At 44.7% G+C, this 13,424-nt stretch overlaps 1 protein-coding gene across 1 annotated transcript in view; it reads left to right on the top strand.

The window, feature by feature from the left end:
• Positions 1-13,424, top strand: part of dab1b (DAB adaptor protein 1b) — a 53,934-nt gene that overhangs the window by 7,404 nt on the left and 33,106 nt on the right. The window contains exon 2 of the mRNA XM_062994484.1: positions 12,148-12,405. Coding sequence (XP_062850554.1) covers positions 12,336-12,405 — 70 coding nt within the window. The 5' untranslated portion in view covers positions 12,148-12,335. The remainder of the gene's footprint in view (positions 1-12,147; positions 12,406-13,424) is intronic.

The following is a 13,424-nucleotide window of genomic DNA, read 5'->3' as shown; positions in this document are numbered from 1 at the left end:
ACTAACACACCACATGTCAGTGTCACTGCAGTGCTGAGAATGACCCACCACCTAAATAATACCTGCTCTGTGGTGGTCCTGTGGGGGTCCTGACCATTGAAGAACAGCATGAAAGGGGCATGCCGAGAAACAGATGGACTACAAAGTGCTTCTATATGGTAAGTGGAGCTGACAAAATGGACAGTGAGTGTAGAAACAAGGAGGTGGTCATAATGTTATAGCTGATCGATGTATAACTGCAGTATAAATCTGATGTAAAAGGCAGTTTAAGATCTTATCACGTAGATAAAGGTTAGCCAGGCCTGCTAGCTGGGTTGTGATGGACTCACTGGGAGCCTGGAGGAAGGAAGCAGGTTTAAATAAAGGTTAAGTACGGCGTTTATTCATTGCACCCTGTAGGAAATGCAAGGTAATGGGATTTCACACTTTAGGGGTTAATAAGGGGAAAACGAGTGGCGCATAAATCACGCTTCCACCAGCTTTTCAAACGTGCTGAAATGGAACAATTCAATTATTCATTTATTCATACATTCACTCGCACGGGCTTTTAAATGAGAGACCTCGTTTACTTTACTGCACCGTATCAGCACGCAGAGAAAAAACAACAGCACAGGAGTAAAACATTCAACTAAAAACATTCAACATTCATCATCACTCAACTACTCACCAGTCCCGCACATCACTCAACTACTCAACAGTCCTGCACATCGCTCAACTACTCACCAGTCCTGCACATCACTCAACTACTCAACAGTCCCGCACATCACTCAACTACTCACCAGTCCCGCACATCACTCAACTACTCAACAGTCCCGCACATCACTCAACTACTCACCAGTCCCGCACATCACTCAACTACTCACCAGTCCTGCACATCACTCAACTACTCAACAGTCCCGCACATCACTCAACTACTCACCAGTCCCGCACATCACTCAACTACTCAACAGTCCCGCACATCACTCAACTACTCACCAGTCCTGCACATCACTCAACTACTCACCAGTCCTGCACATCACTCAACTACTCACCAGTCCCGCACATCACTCAACTACTCAACAGTCCCGCACATCACTCAACTACTCAAGTCCCGCACATCACTCAACTACTCACCAGTCCCGCACATCACTCAACTACTCAACAGTCCTGCACATCACTCAACTACTCACCAGTCCTGCACATCACTCAACTACTCAACAGTCCCGCACATCACTCAACTACTCACCAGTCCTGCACATCACTCAACTACTCACCAGTCCTGCACATCACTCAACTACTCAACAGTCCCGCACATCACTCAATTACTCAACAGTCCCGCACATCACTCAACTACTCACCAGTCCCGCACATCACTCAACTACTCAACAGTCCCGCACATCACTCAACTACTCACCAGTCCTGCACATCACTCAACTACTCACCAGTCCCGCACATCCCTCAACTACTCAAGTCCCGCACATCACTCAACTACTCACCAGTCCTGCACATCACTCAACTACTCAACAGTCCCGCACATCACTCAATTACTCAACAGTCCCGCACATCACTCAACTACTCACCAGTCCTGCACATCACTCAACTACTCACCAGTCCTGCACATCACTCAACTACTCAACAGTCCCGCACATCACTCAATTACTCAACAGTCCCGCACATCACTCAACTACTCACCAGTCCCGCACATCACTCAACTACTCAACAGTCCCGCACATCACTCAACTACTCACCAGTCCCGCACATCCCTCAACTACTCAAGTCCCGCACATCACTCAACTACTCACCAGTCCCGCACATCACTCAACTACTCAACAGTCCTGCACATCACTCAACTACTCACCAGTCCTGCACATCACTCAACTACTCACCAGTCCCGCACATCACTCAACTACTCACCAGTCCCGCACATCACTCAACCTCTCACCAGTCCTGCACATCACTTAACTACTCACCAGTCCTGCACATCACTAAACTACTCAACAGTCCTGCATATTACTTAACTACTTAACAGTCCTGCATATTACTAAACTACTCAACAGTCCTGCACATCACTCAACTACTCAACAGTCCTGCACATCACTCAACTACTCACCAGTCCTGCACATCACTCAACTACTCACCAGTACTGACATGCAGTAAGGTTAATTGGAGATCCTAAAATTCTGCCCTGGGAAGGACTGGTGCCCTGTCCAGGGGTGTTTCTGTGTACCTCACACACATTGATAGGCTGGTTATAGGCTCCAGCACCCCCCACGACCCTGATTAGTATAAGCAGCTTAGAAAGTGAGTAGGCTGACACGCCTCGCTACTGAATTGCAAGGATGAAAAGGCCCTGTCCTGTTACAGCAGGACTGTGTCCCATCAACAAGGACACAGTTTGACGAGTTAAATATAGAGCAAGTCCTGCTATTGTGCAGGACTGGTAAGTAGTTGAGTGATGTGCAGGACTGGTGAGTAGTTGAGTGATGTGCAGGACTGTTCAGTAGTTGAGTGATGTGCAGGACTAGTGAGTAGTTGAGTGATGTGCAGGACTGTTCAGTAGTTGAGTGATGTGCGGGACTGGTGAGTAGTTGAGTGATGTGCAGGACTGGTGAGTAGTTGAGTGATGTGCATCACTGTTGAGTAGTTGAGTGATGTGCGGGACTGGTGAGTAGTTGAGTGATGTGCAGGACTGTTGAGTAGTTGAGTGATGATGAATGTTGAATGTTTTTAGTTGAATGTTTTACTCCTGTGCTGTTGTTTTTACTCTGCGTGCTGATACGGTGCAGTAAAGTAAACGAGGTCCCTCATTTAAAAGCCCGTGCGAGTGAATGTATGAATAAATGAATAACTGAATTGTTCCATTTCAGCACGTTTGAAAAGCTGGTGGAAGCGTGATTTATACTCAATAGCAGGACTTGCTCTATATTTAACTCGTCAAACTGTGTCCTTGTTGATGCCTTACTTTGTGCCCTGGGACACAGTCCTGCTGTAAGAGGACAGGGCCTTTTCATCCTTGCAATTCAGTAGCGAGGCGTGTCAGCTTACTCACTTTCTAAGCTGCTTATACTAATCAGGGTCGTGGGGGGTGCTGGAGCCTATAACCAGCCTATCAATGTGTGTGAGGTACACAGAAACACCCCTGGACAGGGCACCAGTCCTTCACAGGGCAGAATTTTAGGTTCTCCAATTAACCTTACTGCATGTCTTTGTACTCACTGACTTTCTTAAGCGCTTAGCCAATCAGGGTCGCGGAGGGGTGCTGGAGCCTATTCCAGCTTTTCAATGGCCGCAAGGCACACAGTAATACCCTGGACGGGGTGCTAGTCCATCGCAAGGCAGACACACACATACACACACACACACACCATTTACCTATAGGGAAATTCAGTGTCTCCAATTAACCTGACTGCATGTTTTTGGACTGTGGGAGGAAACCCACACTGACATCGGGAGAACATGCAAACTCCGCACAGAAAGGACCCAGACTGCTCCATCTGTAAATCAAACACAGGACCCACTGTGCCACCCTGCCGCCCTGAGGCGTGTCCAGCCCCACTATTTAATCGTAACTACTCTCACTGTTGTTCGCTGAAGTCTTACTTTTCAGCATTTAGCAGACGCTTTTATCCAAAGCGACTTACACAATGAGCAATTGAGGGTTAAGGGCCTTGCTCAAGGACCCAACAGTGGCAACTTGGTGGTGGCGGGGCTTGAACCGGCAACCTTCTGTTTACTAGTCCAGTACCTTAACCACTGAGCTATCACTGTACATTACAGGTACAGTATACAGTCTGAGCAACTTAGGGTTAAGTGCCTTGCTCAAGGGTCCTACAGCAGCAACCTGGCAGTGGTGGGGCTTGAACCAGTGACCTTCTGATTGCTAGTCCAGTCTGATATCCTTTTTTTATATTTTCTTTATGCATTTTCTCCCCTTTTAGCGCGTCCAGTTGCCCGATTGCGTCATGCTTCCTCTCCACCAATGCCGATCCCTGCTCTGATTGAGGAGAACGAAGCTAACCCACGCCTCCTCCGACACGTGGGCAGCATGCCATATGCATCTTATCACCTACACTGACGAGTGCAATGCAGCTCAGCGTTGTGTACGGAGAGACACACCCTGAGAGCACTGAGACTCGATACGATGTATTCGAGATCCCAGCTTTGGTTCCAGCGTGTGTTTTTACCGCTGCGCCACCGGAGTGGCCACATATTTTGTATTTAATAACTCCCCTCATCCTTTCCACTATCTCTTTTGATTGCAATGTAGTGGGTCACTTGTTGTGACGTTTTGCTTGGTTCTCGTTGCTTAACGTGACGTTCAGTGATGTTTCAGCAGAGCTGCAGTAATTAAGCCTGGATGCATCTAGTCTAATTAAACCCAAATATCAATTACACGCAATTCATTCAGTAACTAATTACCCCTTCACACACAAACGATCTGTGCTGGGTAACATTTTTCACGGATAAATAAAACAATAATTTAAAAATGACTCTCAGTTTGTCTTAGTCTCACGTTAGAGGCGAGGACACGGTTGCATTAAATGCATGTTTGTTATGTAAATCGATGGATTTCTCTCGGTAGGGACGAGCTCGTTATTTTAATTATTAACTCCACTGATGGAGGAGCGCACTGAGATAACTGCAGTTTCCTACCCATAATCCCTCTCACCACTGCTGTTTTAATCAGTCTCCTGTGACCTGAAACAGACTAAATGTGCAGCGTGTAAAGTCTGATTAACTCCACAAACACAGAGGTATTTAATGCATGTTTTTAATTCAGTGTGAAACTACACAGATCAACCATAACATTATGACCTGGAGGTCATTTTATCAGCTCCACTTACCATATAGAAGCACTTTGTAGTTCTGCAATTACTGACTGTAGTCCATCTGTTTCTCTGCATGCTGAACCCCCACAGGACCACCACAGAGCAGGTATTATTTAGGTGGTGGATCATTCTCAGCACTGCAGTGACACTGACATGGTGGTGGTGTGTTAGTGTGTGTGGTGGTGTGAGTGGATCAGACACAGCAGCGCTGCTGGAGTTTTTAAACACCTCACTGTCACTGCTGGACTGAGAATAGTCCACCAACCGAATATATCCAGCCTACAGCGCCCTGTGGGCAGCGTCCCGTGACCACTGATGAAGGTCTAGAAGATGACCGACTCAAACAGCAGCAATAGATGAGCGATCGTCTCTGACTTTACATCTACAAGGTGGACCACCTAGGTAGGTGTGTCTAATAGAGTGGACAGTGAGTGGACATGGCATTTAAAAACTCCAGCAGCGCTGCTGTGTCTGATCCACTCATTCTAGCACAACACACACTAACACACCACCACCATGTCAGTGTCACTGCAGTGCTGAGAATGATCCACCACCTAAATAATACCTACTCTGTGGGGGTCCTGACCATGCAGAGAAACAGATGGACTACAGTCAGTAATTGTAGAACTACAAAGTGCTTTTATATGGTAAGTGGAGCTGACAAAATGGACAGTGAGTGTAGAAACAAGGAGGTGGTTTTAATGTTATGGCTGATCGGAGTATAGGTTCTGCCAAAAGTCGACTTTCTGCAGGACTTGCTCCACACTTGACTAGTCAAATCGTGTCCCTGTGGACGGCTTGCTTTGTGCCCAAGGACACAGACCTGCTGTAACAGGACAGGACCCTCCCTAAGCTGTTGCTTTATGTCTTAAAACTGGAAGCATGTAGTTTGTTTCTAATATTTTATTTCTTACAGCTCTTTTATAATGTAATAGCTGCAGAGAGTGTCCACATATTTTCGGCCACATAGTGAACAGCCTGTTGTTTAATCATAATCTGTATTTTGACAGTAATGTGACGTGGGCGGGTCGGCTACTTTGCATTACCAGCTGTGATCACTGACCTTAAAGGGATGATGTCTGTTCTGGCCGGACCAAAATAACAACACCCCCCCCCCAAACCATTCGTCCTTCCCCAATTTTACCTTGTGTCGGATCTAATTAGGCAGCTCATCACCTCCGGTCCTTCCCTCCGTGTCTGGAGGACTCGCTACACATCGCTCGAGACACATTTGTGTCCGCGTGTCGTGCTTTTATATCGTATTTTATGAAACATCCTCATTATGCTCAGTTTTATGCATCATTTCAGGAGCCCCGGGGATGAGGAGGGGGGTGAGGGGTGGCGGTTCCAAAAATCTGATGTAATATAAATGTAAATACAGAGTTAAATATTCTGCTGAAGTCGCACATGGACGACTTTTTATTCAACATTATAATTTCTTTCTTTTTCTTTGTTTTAGAGTCTAGACTAGATAACGACAGGGTTTCCTACACGCCAGGAGTCCCGTCACAGCTTGTAGACCCCAGAATCCAGAGGCGCAATCAACTCAATCAATCAGCTACACTAACAGTACGACACAGCTGCAGTTCAGAATAACATCTGGTGAATTACAGCACTGGTACACTATACTGCCAAAAGTATTTGGACGCCTAACCGTAAGCTTGTGGTCTGCACTGGGGGGGGGGGGGGGGTGTTACCCTTTTTTTAAGACCCCACGTGTGAGACTTTCCAGAACGCTCAGTCTTTCTCCTCTGTGTTCAAGTCCCTTCAGTACCACGCATGATTGACTTGTTAATCAATGGTAGCCTAGTGGGTAGGGCTATAAATTGGAAGATTGTTAATTCAGATCCAGCCTCTGCTGAGCAAGTCGTACCCTCGTTGTTAGGGTACTGGACTTTTCTTTTACTTAATTCAGATAAAACAGAGGTTTTACTTGTTGGATCTAAAGCTGCAAGAGACAAGGTGTCTAACCTGGTGCTAAACCTAAACACTTTCTCTGTTACTCCCAGCCCAGATGTAAAAAACTTGGGTGTCACAATAAATTCAGATCTCTCCTTTGATACACACGTTAATAATATTACTCGAGTTGCTTTCTTTCATTTGCGTAATATTTCTAAAATAAGAAATGACGCTGAAAAACTGATCCATGCATTTATAACTTCTGGGTTAGATTATTGTAATGCTCTTCTAACTGGATGCTCTGGTAGATCCATACACAAACTCCAGTTAGTTCAAAATGCAGCAGCTCGAGTGCTAACTAGAACTAGAAAATTTGATCATATTAGTCCTGTTCTATCATCTCTTCACTGGCTGCCAGTTAAATTCCACCTTGATTACAAAATACTTTTACTAACTTATAAAGTGCTACATGTTCTGGCTCCACAGTATCTGAGTGAACTTATTGATCACTACAACCCAGCACATCCACTTCGCTCACAAGATGCAGGGTTACTTATAGTTTCAAGAGTTAAAAAGATCACGGCTGGTGGAAGAGCATTTTCTTACAAAGCTCCACAACTTTGGAATAACCTTCCTGCCTCTGTCCGGGACTTGGACATGTCTCAGTGTTTAAGTCTAGACTGAAAACATTTATTTACTCAGGCCAGATTAGTCTTTTTCAGACTAGGGGTGTGTGGCTCCGGTCCTGGAGATCTGGGGTCTGGGCGGTCTGGTGCTCGCATGTTTTGTCAGGTTTGCTGGCGCTGCGTGTTGGCTCCTGGTTGCGTCCAGCTTCTGGACTCTGGGACCGGAGCTGTCCACCGCGAATATAGACAAAGGCGCAGAGCTTGGGGGTTCTTTGAGACGATGTCTATTGTAAAAAGCGCTACATAAATAAACTTGACTTGAAACGTTCAAACCCCACCACTGCCAGGTTGCTGCTGTTGGGCCCTTGAGCAAGGCCCATAACCCTCAGTTGGTCAGACTGTTTACTGTCACAACTGTAAGTCGCTTTGGATAAAGGCGTCTGCTAAATGTCGAGAAATGACACTGTTGGGCAGCCGACCCTGCGCTCTGACCCCAGCTTCCAAACAAGAACGTCATAATACTGCACACGTATACAGTGATACCTTGAAACTCGACGTCAGTTGGTTCTGGGAGTGGCATCGAGTTTAAAAACGTTTTAGTTTTAGAGTTCTAGGTATTTTTTCATGTTTGGGAAATCTGTTAATGTGTTCATGGTCCCATGAAACTGCATATATTTTAGGCTCATGTAAAATAATGAAGTTGTTTTTGACACTGATACACTGAAAATAACACAAATATAATATAAAAACACTGAAATACAATAGGTCCTTTCTGTGTGGAGTTTGCATGTTCTCCCCGTGTTTGTGTGGGTTTCCTCCTGGAGCTCCGGTTTCCTCCCACAGTCCGAAAACATGCAGTCAGCTTAATTGGAGACACTGAATTGCCCTATAGGTGTGTGTGTTTGTGTTTGTGTGTGTGTGTGTATGTACAGTGTATCACAAAAGTGAGTACACCCCTCACATTTCTGCAAATATTTCATTATATCTTTTCATGGGACAACACTATAGACATGAAACTTGGATATAACTTAGAGTAGTCAGTGTACAACTTGTATAGCAGTGTAGATTTACTGTCTTCTGAAAATAACTCAACACACAGCCATTAATGTCTAAATAGCTGGCAACATAAGTGAGTACACCCCACAGTGAACATGTCCAAATTGTGCCCAAAGTGTCAATATTTTGTGTGACCACCATTATTATCCAGCACTGCCTTAACCCTCCTGGGCATGGAATTCACCAGAGCTGCACAGGTTGCTACTGGAATCCTCTTCCACTCCTCCATGATGACATCACGGAGCTGGTGGATGTTAGACACCTTGAACTCCTCCACCTTCCACTTGAGGATGCGCCACACGTGCTCAATTGGGTTTAGTCCATCACCTTTACCTTCAGCTTCCTCAGCAAGGCAGTTGTCATCTTGGAGGTTGTGTTTGGGGTCGTTATCCTGTTGGAAAACTGCCATGAGGCCCAGTTTTCGAAGGGAGGGGATAATGCTCTGTTTCAGAATGTCACAGTACATGTTGGAATTCATGTTTCCCTCAATGAACTGCAGCTCCCCAGTGCCAGCAACACTCATGCAGCCCAAGACCATGATGCTACCACCACCATGCTTGACTGTAGGCAAGATACAGTTGTCTTGGTACTTCTCACCAGGGCGCCGCCACACATGCTGGACACCATCTGAGCCAAACAAGTTTATCTTGGTCTCGTCAGACCACAGGGCATTCCAGTAATCCATGTTCTTGGACTGCTTGTCTTCAGCAAACTGTTTGCAGGCTTTCTTGTGCGTCAGCTTCCTTCTGGGATGACGACCATGCAGACCGAGTTGATGCAGTGTGCGGCGTATGGTCTGAGCACTGACAGGCTGACCTCCCACGTCTTCAACCTCTGCAGCAATGCTGGCAGCACTCATGTGTCTATTTTTTAAAGCCAACCTCTGGATATGACGCCGAACACGTGGACTCAACTTCTTTGGTCGACCCTGGCGAAGCCTGTTCCGAGTGGAACCTGTCCTGGAAAACCGCTGTATGACCTTGGCCACCATGCTGTAGCTCAGTTTCAGGGTGTTAGCAATCTTCTTATAGCCCAGGCCATCTTTGTGGAGAGCAACAATTCTATTTCTCACATCCTCAGAGAGTTCTTTGCCATGAGGTGCCATGTTGAATATCCAGTGGCCAGTATGAGAGAATTGTACCCAAAACACCAAATTTAACAGCCCTGCTCCACATTTACACCTGGGACCTTGACACATGACACCAGGGAGGGACAACGACACATTTGGGCACAATTTGGACATGTTCACTGTGGGGTGTACTCACTTATGTTGCCAGCTATTTAGACATTAATGGCTGTGTGTTGAGTTATTTTCAGAAGACAGTAAATCTACACTGCTATACAAGCTGTACACTGACTACTCTAAGTTATATCCAAGTTTCATGTCTATAGTGTTGTCCCATGAAAAGATATAATGAAATATTTGCAGAAATGTGAGGGGTGTACTCACTTTTGTGATACACTGTATGTATGTGTGTGTGTGTGTGTCTGCAGTGATAGCTCAGTGGTTAAGGTACTGGACTAGTAATCAGAGGGTTGCCGGTTCAAGCCCCACCACCGCCAAGTTGCCACTGTTGGGCCCCTGAGCCAGGCCCTTAAAATCATGTAAGTCGCTTTGGATAAAAGCGTCTGCTAAATGCCGAAAATGTAAATGTAAATGTCTGCCCTGCGATGGACTGGCGCCCTGTCCAGGGTGTTACCGTGTGCCTTGCGCCCATTGAAAAGCTGGGATAGACTCCGGAACTCCCCTGCGACCCTGCATAAGCAGTTAAGACAGTGAGTGAGTAAGAGAGTGAAATACAATAAAACCTGCACTTCTCATGTGAATGCGCCGGTACTGAACGGAATACAGTATTCCAAGTTCAAGCATCTCCATGATTAAGAAACATAAGGAAACAATAAAAAATTACAGCTAAAGTGCAGTTTTTAGTGTTTTTTTTTTATTGATTTGAGCTGTTTTCACTTGTATTTCAGTGTTTTTATATAGATTTATTGTACTAAAACATCGAGTGAGGAATTTAATTAGTGGAGATATTCGTATTTTATTAGGATTTATTTGTATGAAACGTACATGATTCTGATCTCTCGCTCGTTAACACGTCTGATCTGAGACGCACAGTGTCTGTAATGTCATTTTCATTAGCATGCCGACTGCCTCGCTCGCTCTCGTTAGATGGCGGCTTTAATTTCGGAGCAGAACTAGGTCAGCATGATTTTTCTGATCTGCTCCGGCGTCTCTGATGAATTGGAGTGCAGCTAACAAGTCGTTTGTTTCCCCGCTTGGCATCCTGCCTGTCAGGGTATAAAAAAGAGAGAGATGAGACCCTGTTTGTTTGTTTCATTTACATACAGCTGCTTGATCTTCGTCTGAAGTGAAGCGAGCGCTGATTTCTGAAGGGATGAGGATATCAGGCGGTAATAAGGGGTAAACGAACGGCGAGGGCAGACATGCCGGTGCCCTACTTATCCTTGCATTCTGGCGAGCTGCTTTCATGTTCTATCAGGGAGAATCTGTGATCGCTCTTGTGCCACCCTGTGTATCCGTCTGACTGAACAGATCAATGCGGCGTGGTTTAGTGGAGTGTGGAAAAGCACAGGAACAACAAGAACAACTAATATTGTGTTGGTCCCCCTTTTGCCTTTCTGTCAGAACCAGCATGAACCTCTTCAGCAGTTTGAGCAACAGTAGCTCATCTGTTGGATCGGACCACATGATGAGCCTTGGCCACCCATGACCCTGTCGCCGGTTTACCACTGTTCCTTCCTTGGACCACTTTTCATAGATACTGACCACTGCAGACCGGGAACACCCCACAAGAGCTGCAGTTTTGGAGATGCTCTGACCCAGTCGTCTAGCCATCACAATCTGGGCCTCGTCAAACTCATCCAGATCCTCACGCTCGCCCATTCTTCCTGCTTCTAACATCAACTTTGCTGCATAATATATTCCACCCACTAACAGGTGCCGTGATGAAGAGATAATCAGTGTTATTCACTTTACCTGTCAGTGATCATAATGTAGACATACATAAACAAAATAGTAAATAAATATATAAAGAAATAAAAAAATCCAGAAATAAATAGTAAATAAATATATAAATAAATAAAGAAATCCAGAAATAAAATAGTAAATAAATATATGAAGAAATAAAAAATCCAGAAATAAAATAGTAAATAAATATATAAATAAATAAAGAAATCCAGAAATAAAATAGTAAATAAATATATGAAGAAATAAAAAATCCAGAAATAAAATAGTAAATAAATATATAAATAAATAAAGGAAGAAATACAGAAACAAAATAGTTAATAAATATATAAATAAATAAAGGAAGAAATACAACAATAAAATAGTAAATAAATATATAAATAAGTAAAATAGTAAATAAATATATAAATATATAAAGGAAGAAATACAGCAATAAAATATTAAATAAATAAATAAAAGAAGAAATACAGAAATAAAATAGTAAATATATAAATGAAGAAATGAAGAAATACAGAAATGAAATATAAAATAGTAAATAAATATATAAACAAATAGATGAAGAAATACAGAAATAAAATAGTGATGAAGAGATAATCAGTGTTATTCACTTCACCTGTCAGTGCTCATAATGTTATGCCTAGTCGGTGTATATTCATTCATGATTAAACCGTGATAAAACATTACGAAGACGTTTACGATTTACTTTCAGACAGTCACTGCAGTTTATTGAATCTAACAACAACAATCACTTCATCTCTTTGTCTCTCAGGGTTTAAACGGTGGATCTGTGATGCCGTCTGACTCGGAGCTCGATTTCTTCTACACGACGAGCCACGAACGCCAAGTACTGAACTAAACAGCTGAGAGAACCAGTCTGAGCAGAGCAGCATGTGGGCGTGAGCGTCGAGGACCAGGGGACGAATCCATGCAGCACGAGAGGAAGAGGAACTCGGGAGGATGTCGACGACAGAGACAGAAACACAATCGAGTGTCAAAGCCAGTGTAAAAAAGGGCTCCAGAAAAAAAGGTTTGGCGTGTTTACTCTTGTTGTGTAGTACTGCTCACGCTTTACTGTGTTCACAGACCAGAACAGCAATGTCATACACATGCTTGTTTCTACACTCACTGTCCATTTTATCAGCTCCACTTACCATATAGAAGCACTTTGTAGTTCTACAATTACTGACTGTAGTCCATCTGTTTCTCTGCATGCATTGCTAGCCCCCTTTCATGCTGATCTTCAATAGTCAGGACCCCCACAGGACCACCACAGAGCAGGTATTATTTAAGTGGTGGATCATTCTCAGCACTGCAGTGACACTGACATGGTGGTGGGGTGTTAGTGTGTGTTGTGCTGGTATGAGTGGATCAGACATAGCAGCGCTGATGGAGTTTTTAAACACCTCACTGTCACTGCTGGACTGAGAATCATCCACCAACCAACAATATCCAGCCAACAGCGCCCCGTGGGCAGCGTCCTGTGACCACTGATGAAAATCTAGAAGATGACCGACTCAAACAGCAGCAATAGATGAGCGATCGTCTCTGACTTTACATCTACAAGGTGGACCAACTAGGTAGGAGTGTCTAATAGAGTGGACAGTGAGTGGACACGGTGTTTAAGAACTCCAGCAGCGCTGCTGTGTCTGATCCACTCATACCAGCACAACACACACTAACACACCACCACCATGTCAGTGTCACTGCAGTGCTGAGAATGATCCACCACCTAAATAATACCTGCTCTGTGGTGGTCCTGTGGGGGTCCTGACCATTGAAGAACAGGGTGAAAGCAGGCTAAAAAGCTATGTAGAGAAATAGACGGACTACAGTCAGAACCGTGTCTGCTGCAGGCACTGCCAATTATGCCCGCTCGATGGCGCCCATTCAACCGGTGGCAACGTCGAGTTTCGTACAGAGGAGTTCAGAGTCTCGGCCCTGGTGTGCTAGTGGAATGTCCCGTCGCACCACCTGGGCGCCGGTTTGTACTCACTTTGGACCAATCTGTCCAGTGAACATTATTCCAAAGGGCTTCTGGATATTTGA

Source organism: Trichomycterus rosablanca, chromosome 4 (assembly GCF_030014385.1).
Source record: "Trichomycterus rosablanca isolate fTriRos1 chromosome 4, fTriRos1.hap1, whole genome shotgun sequence".
NCBI classification, from domain to species: Eukaryota; Metazoa; Chordata; class Actinopteri; order Siluriformes; family Trichomycteridae; genus Trichomycterus; species Trichomycterus rosablanca.
Note: the sequence above shows the minus strand (reverse complement) of the source record. Positions and strands in the feature narration are given on the sequence as shown.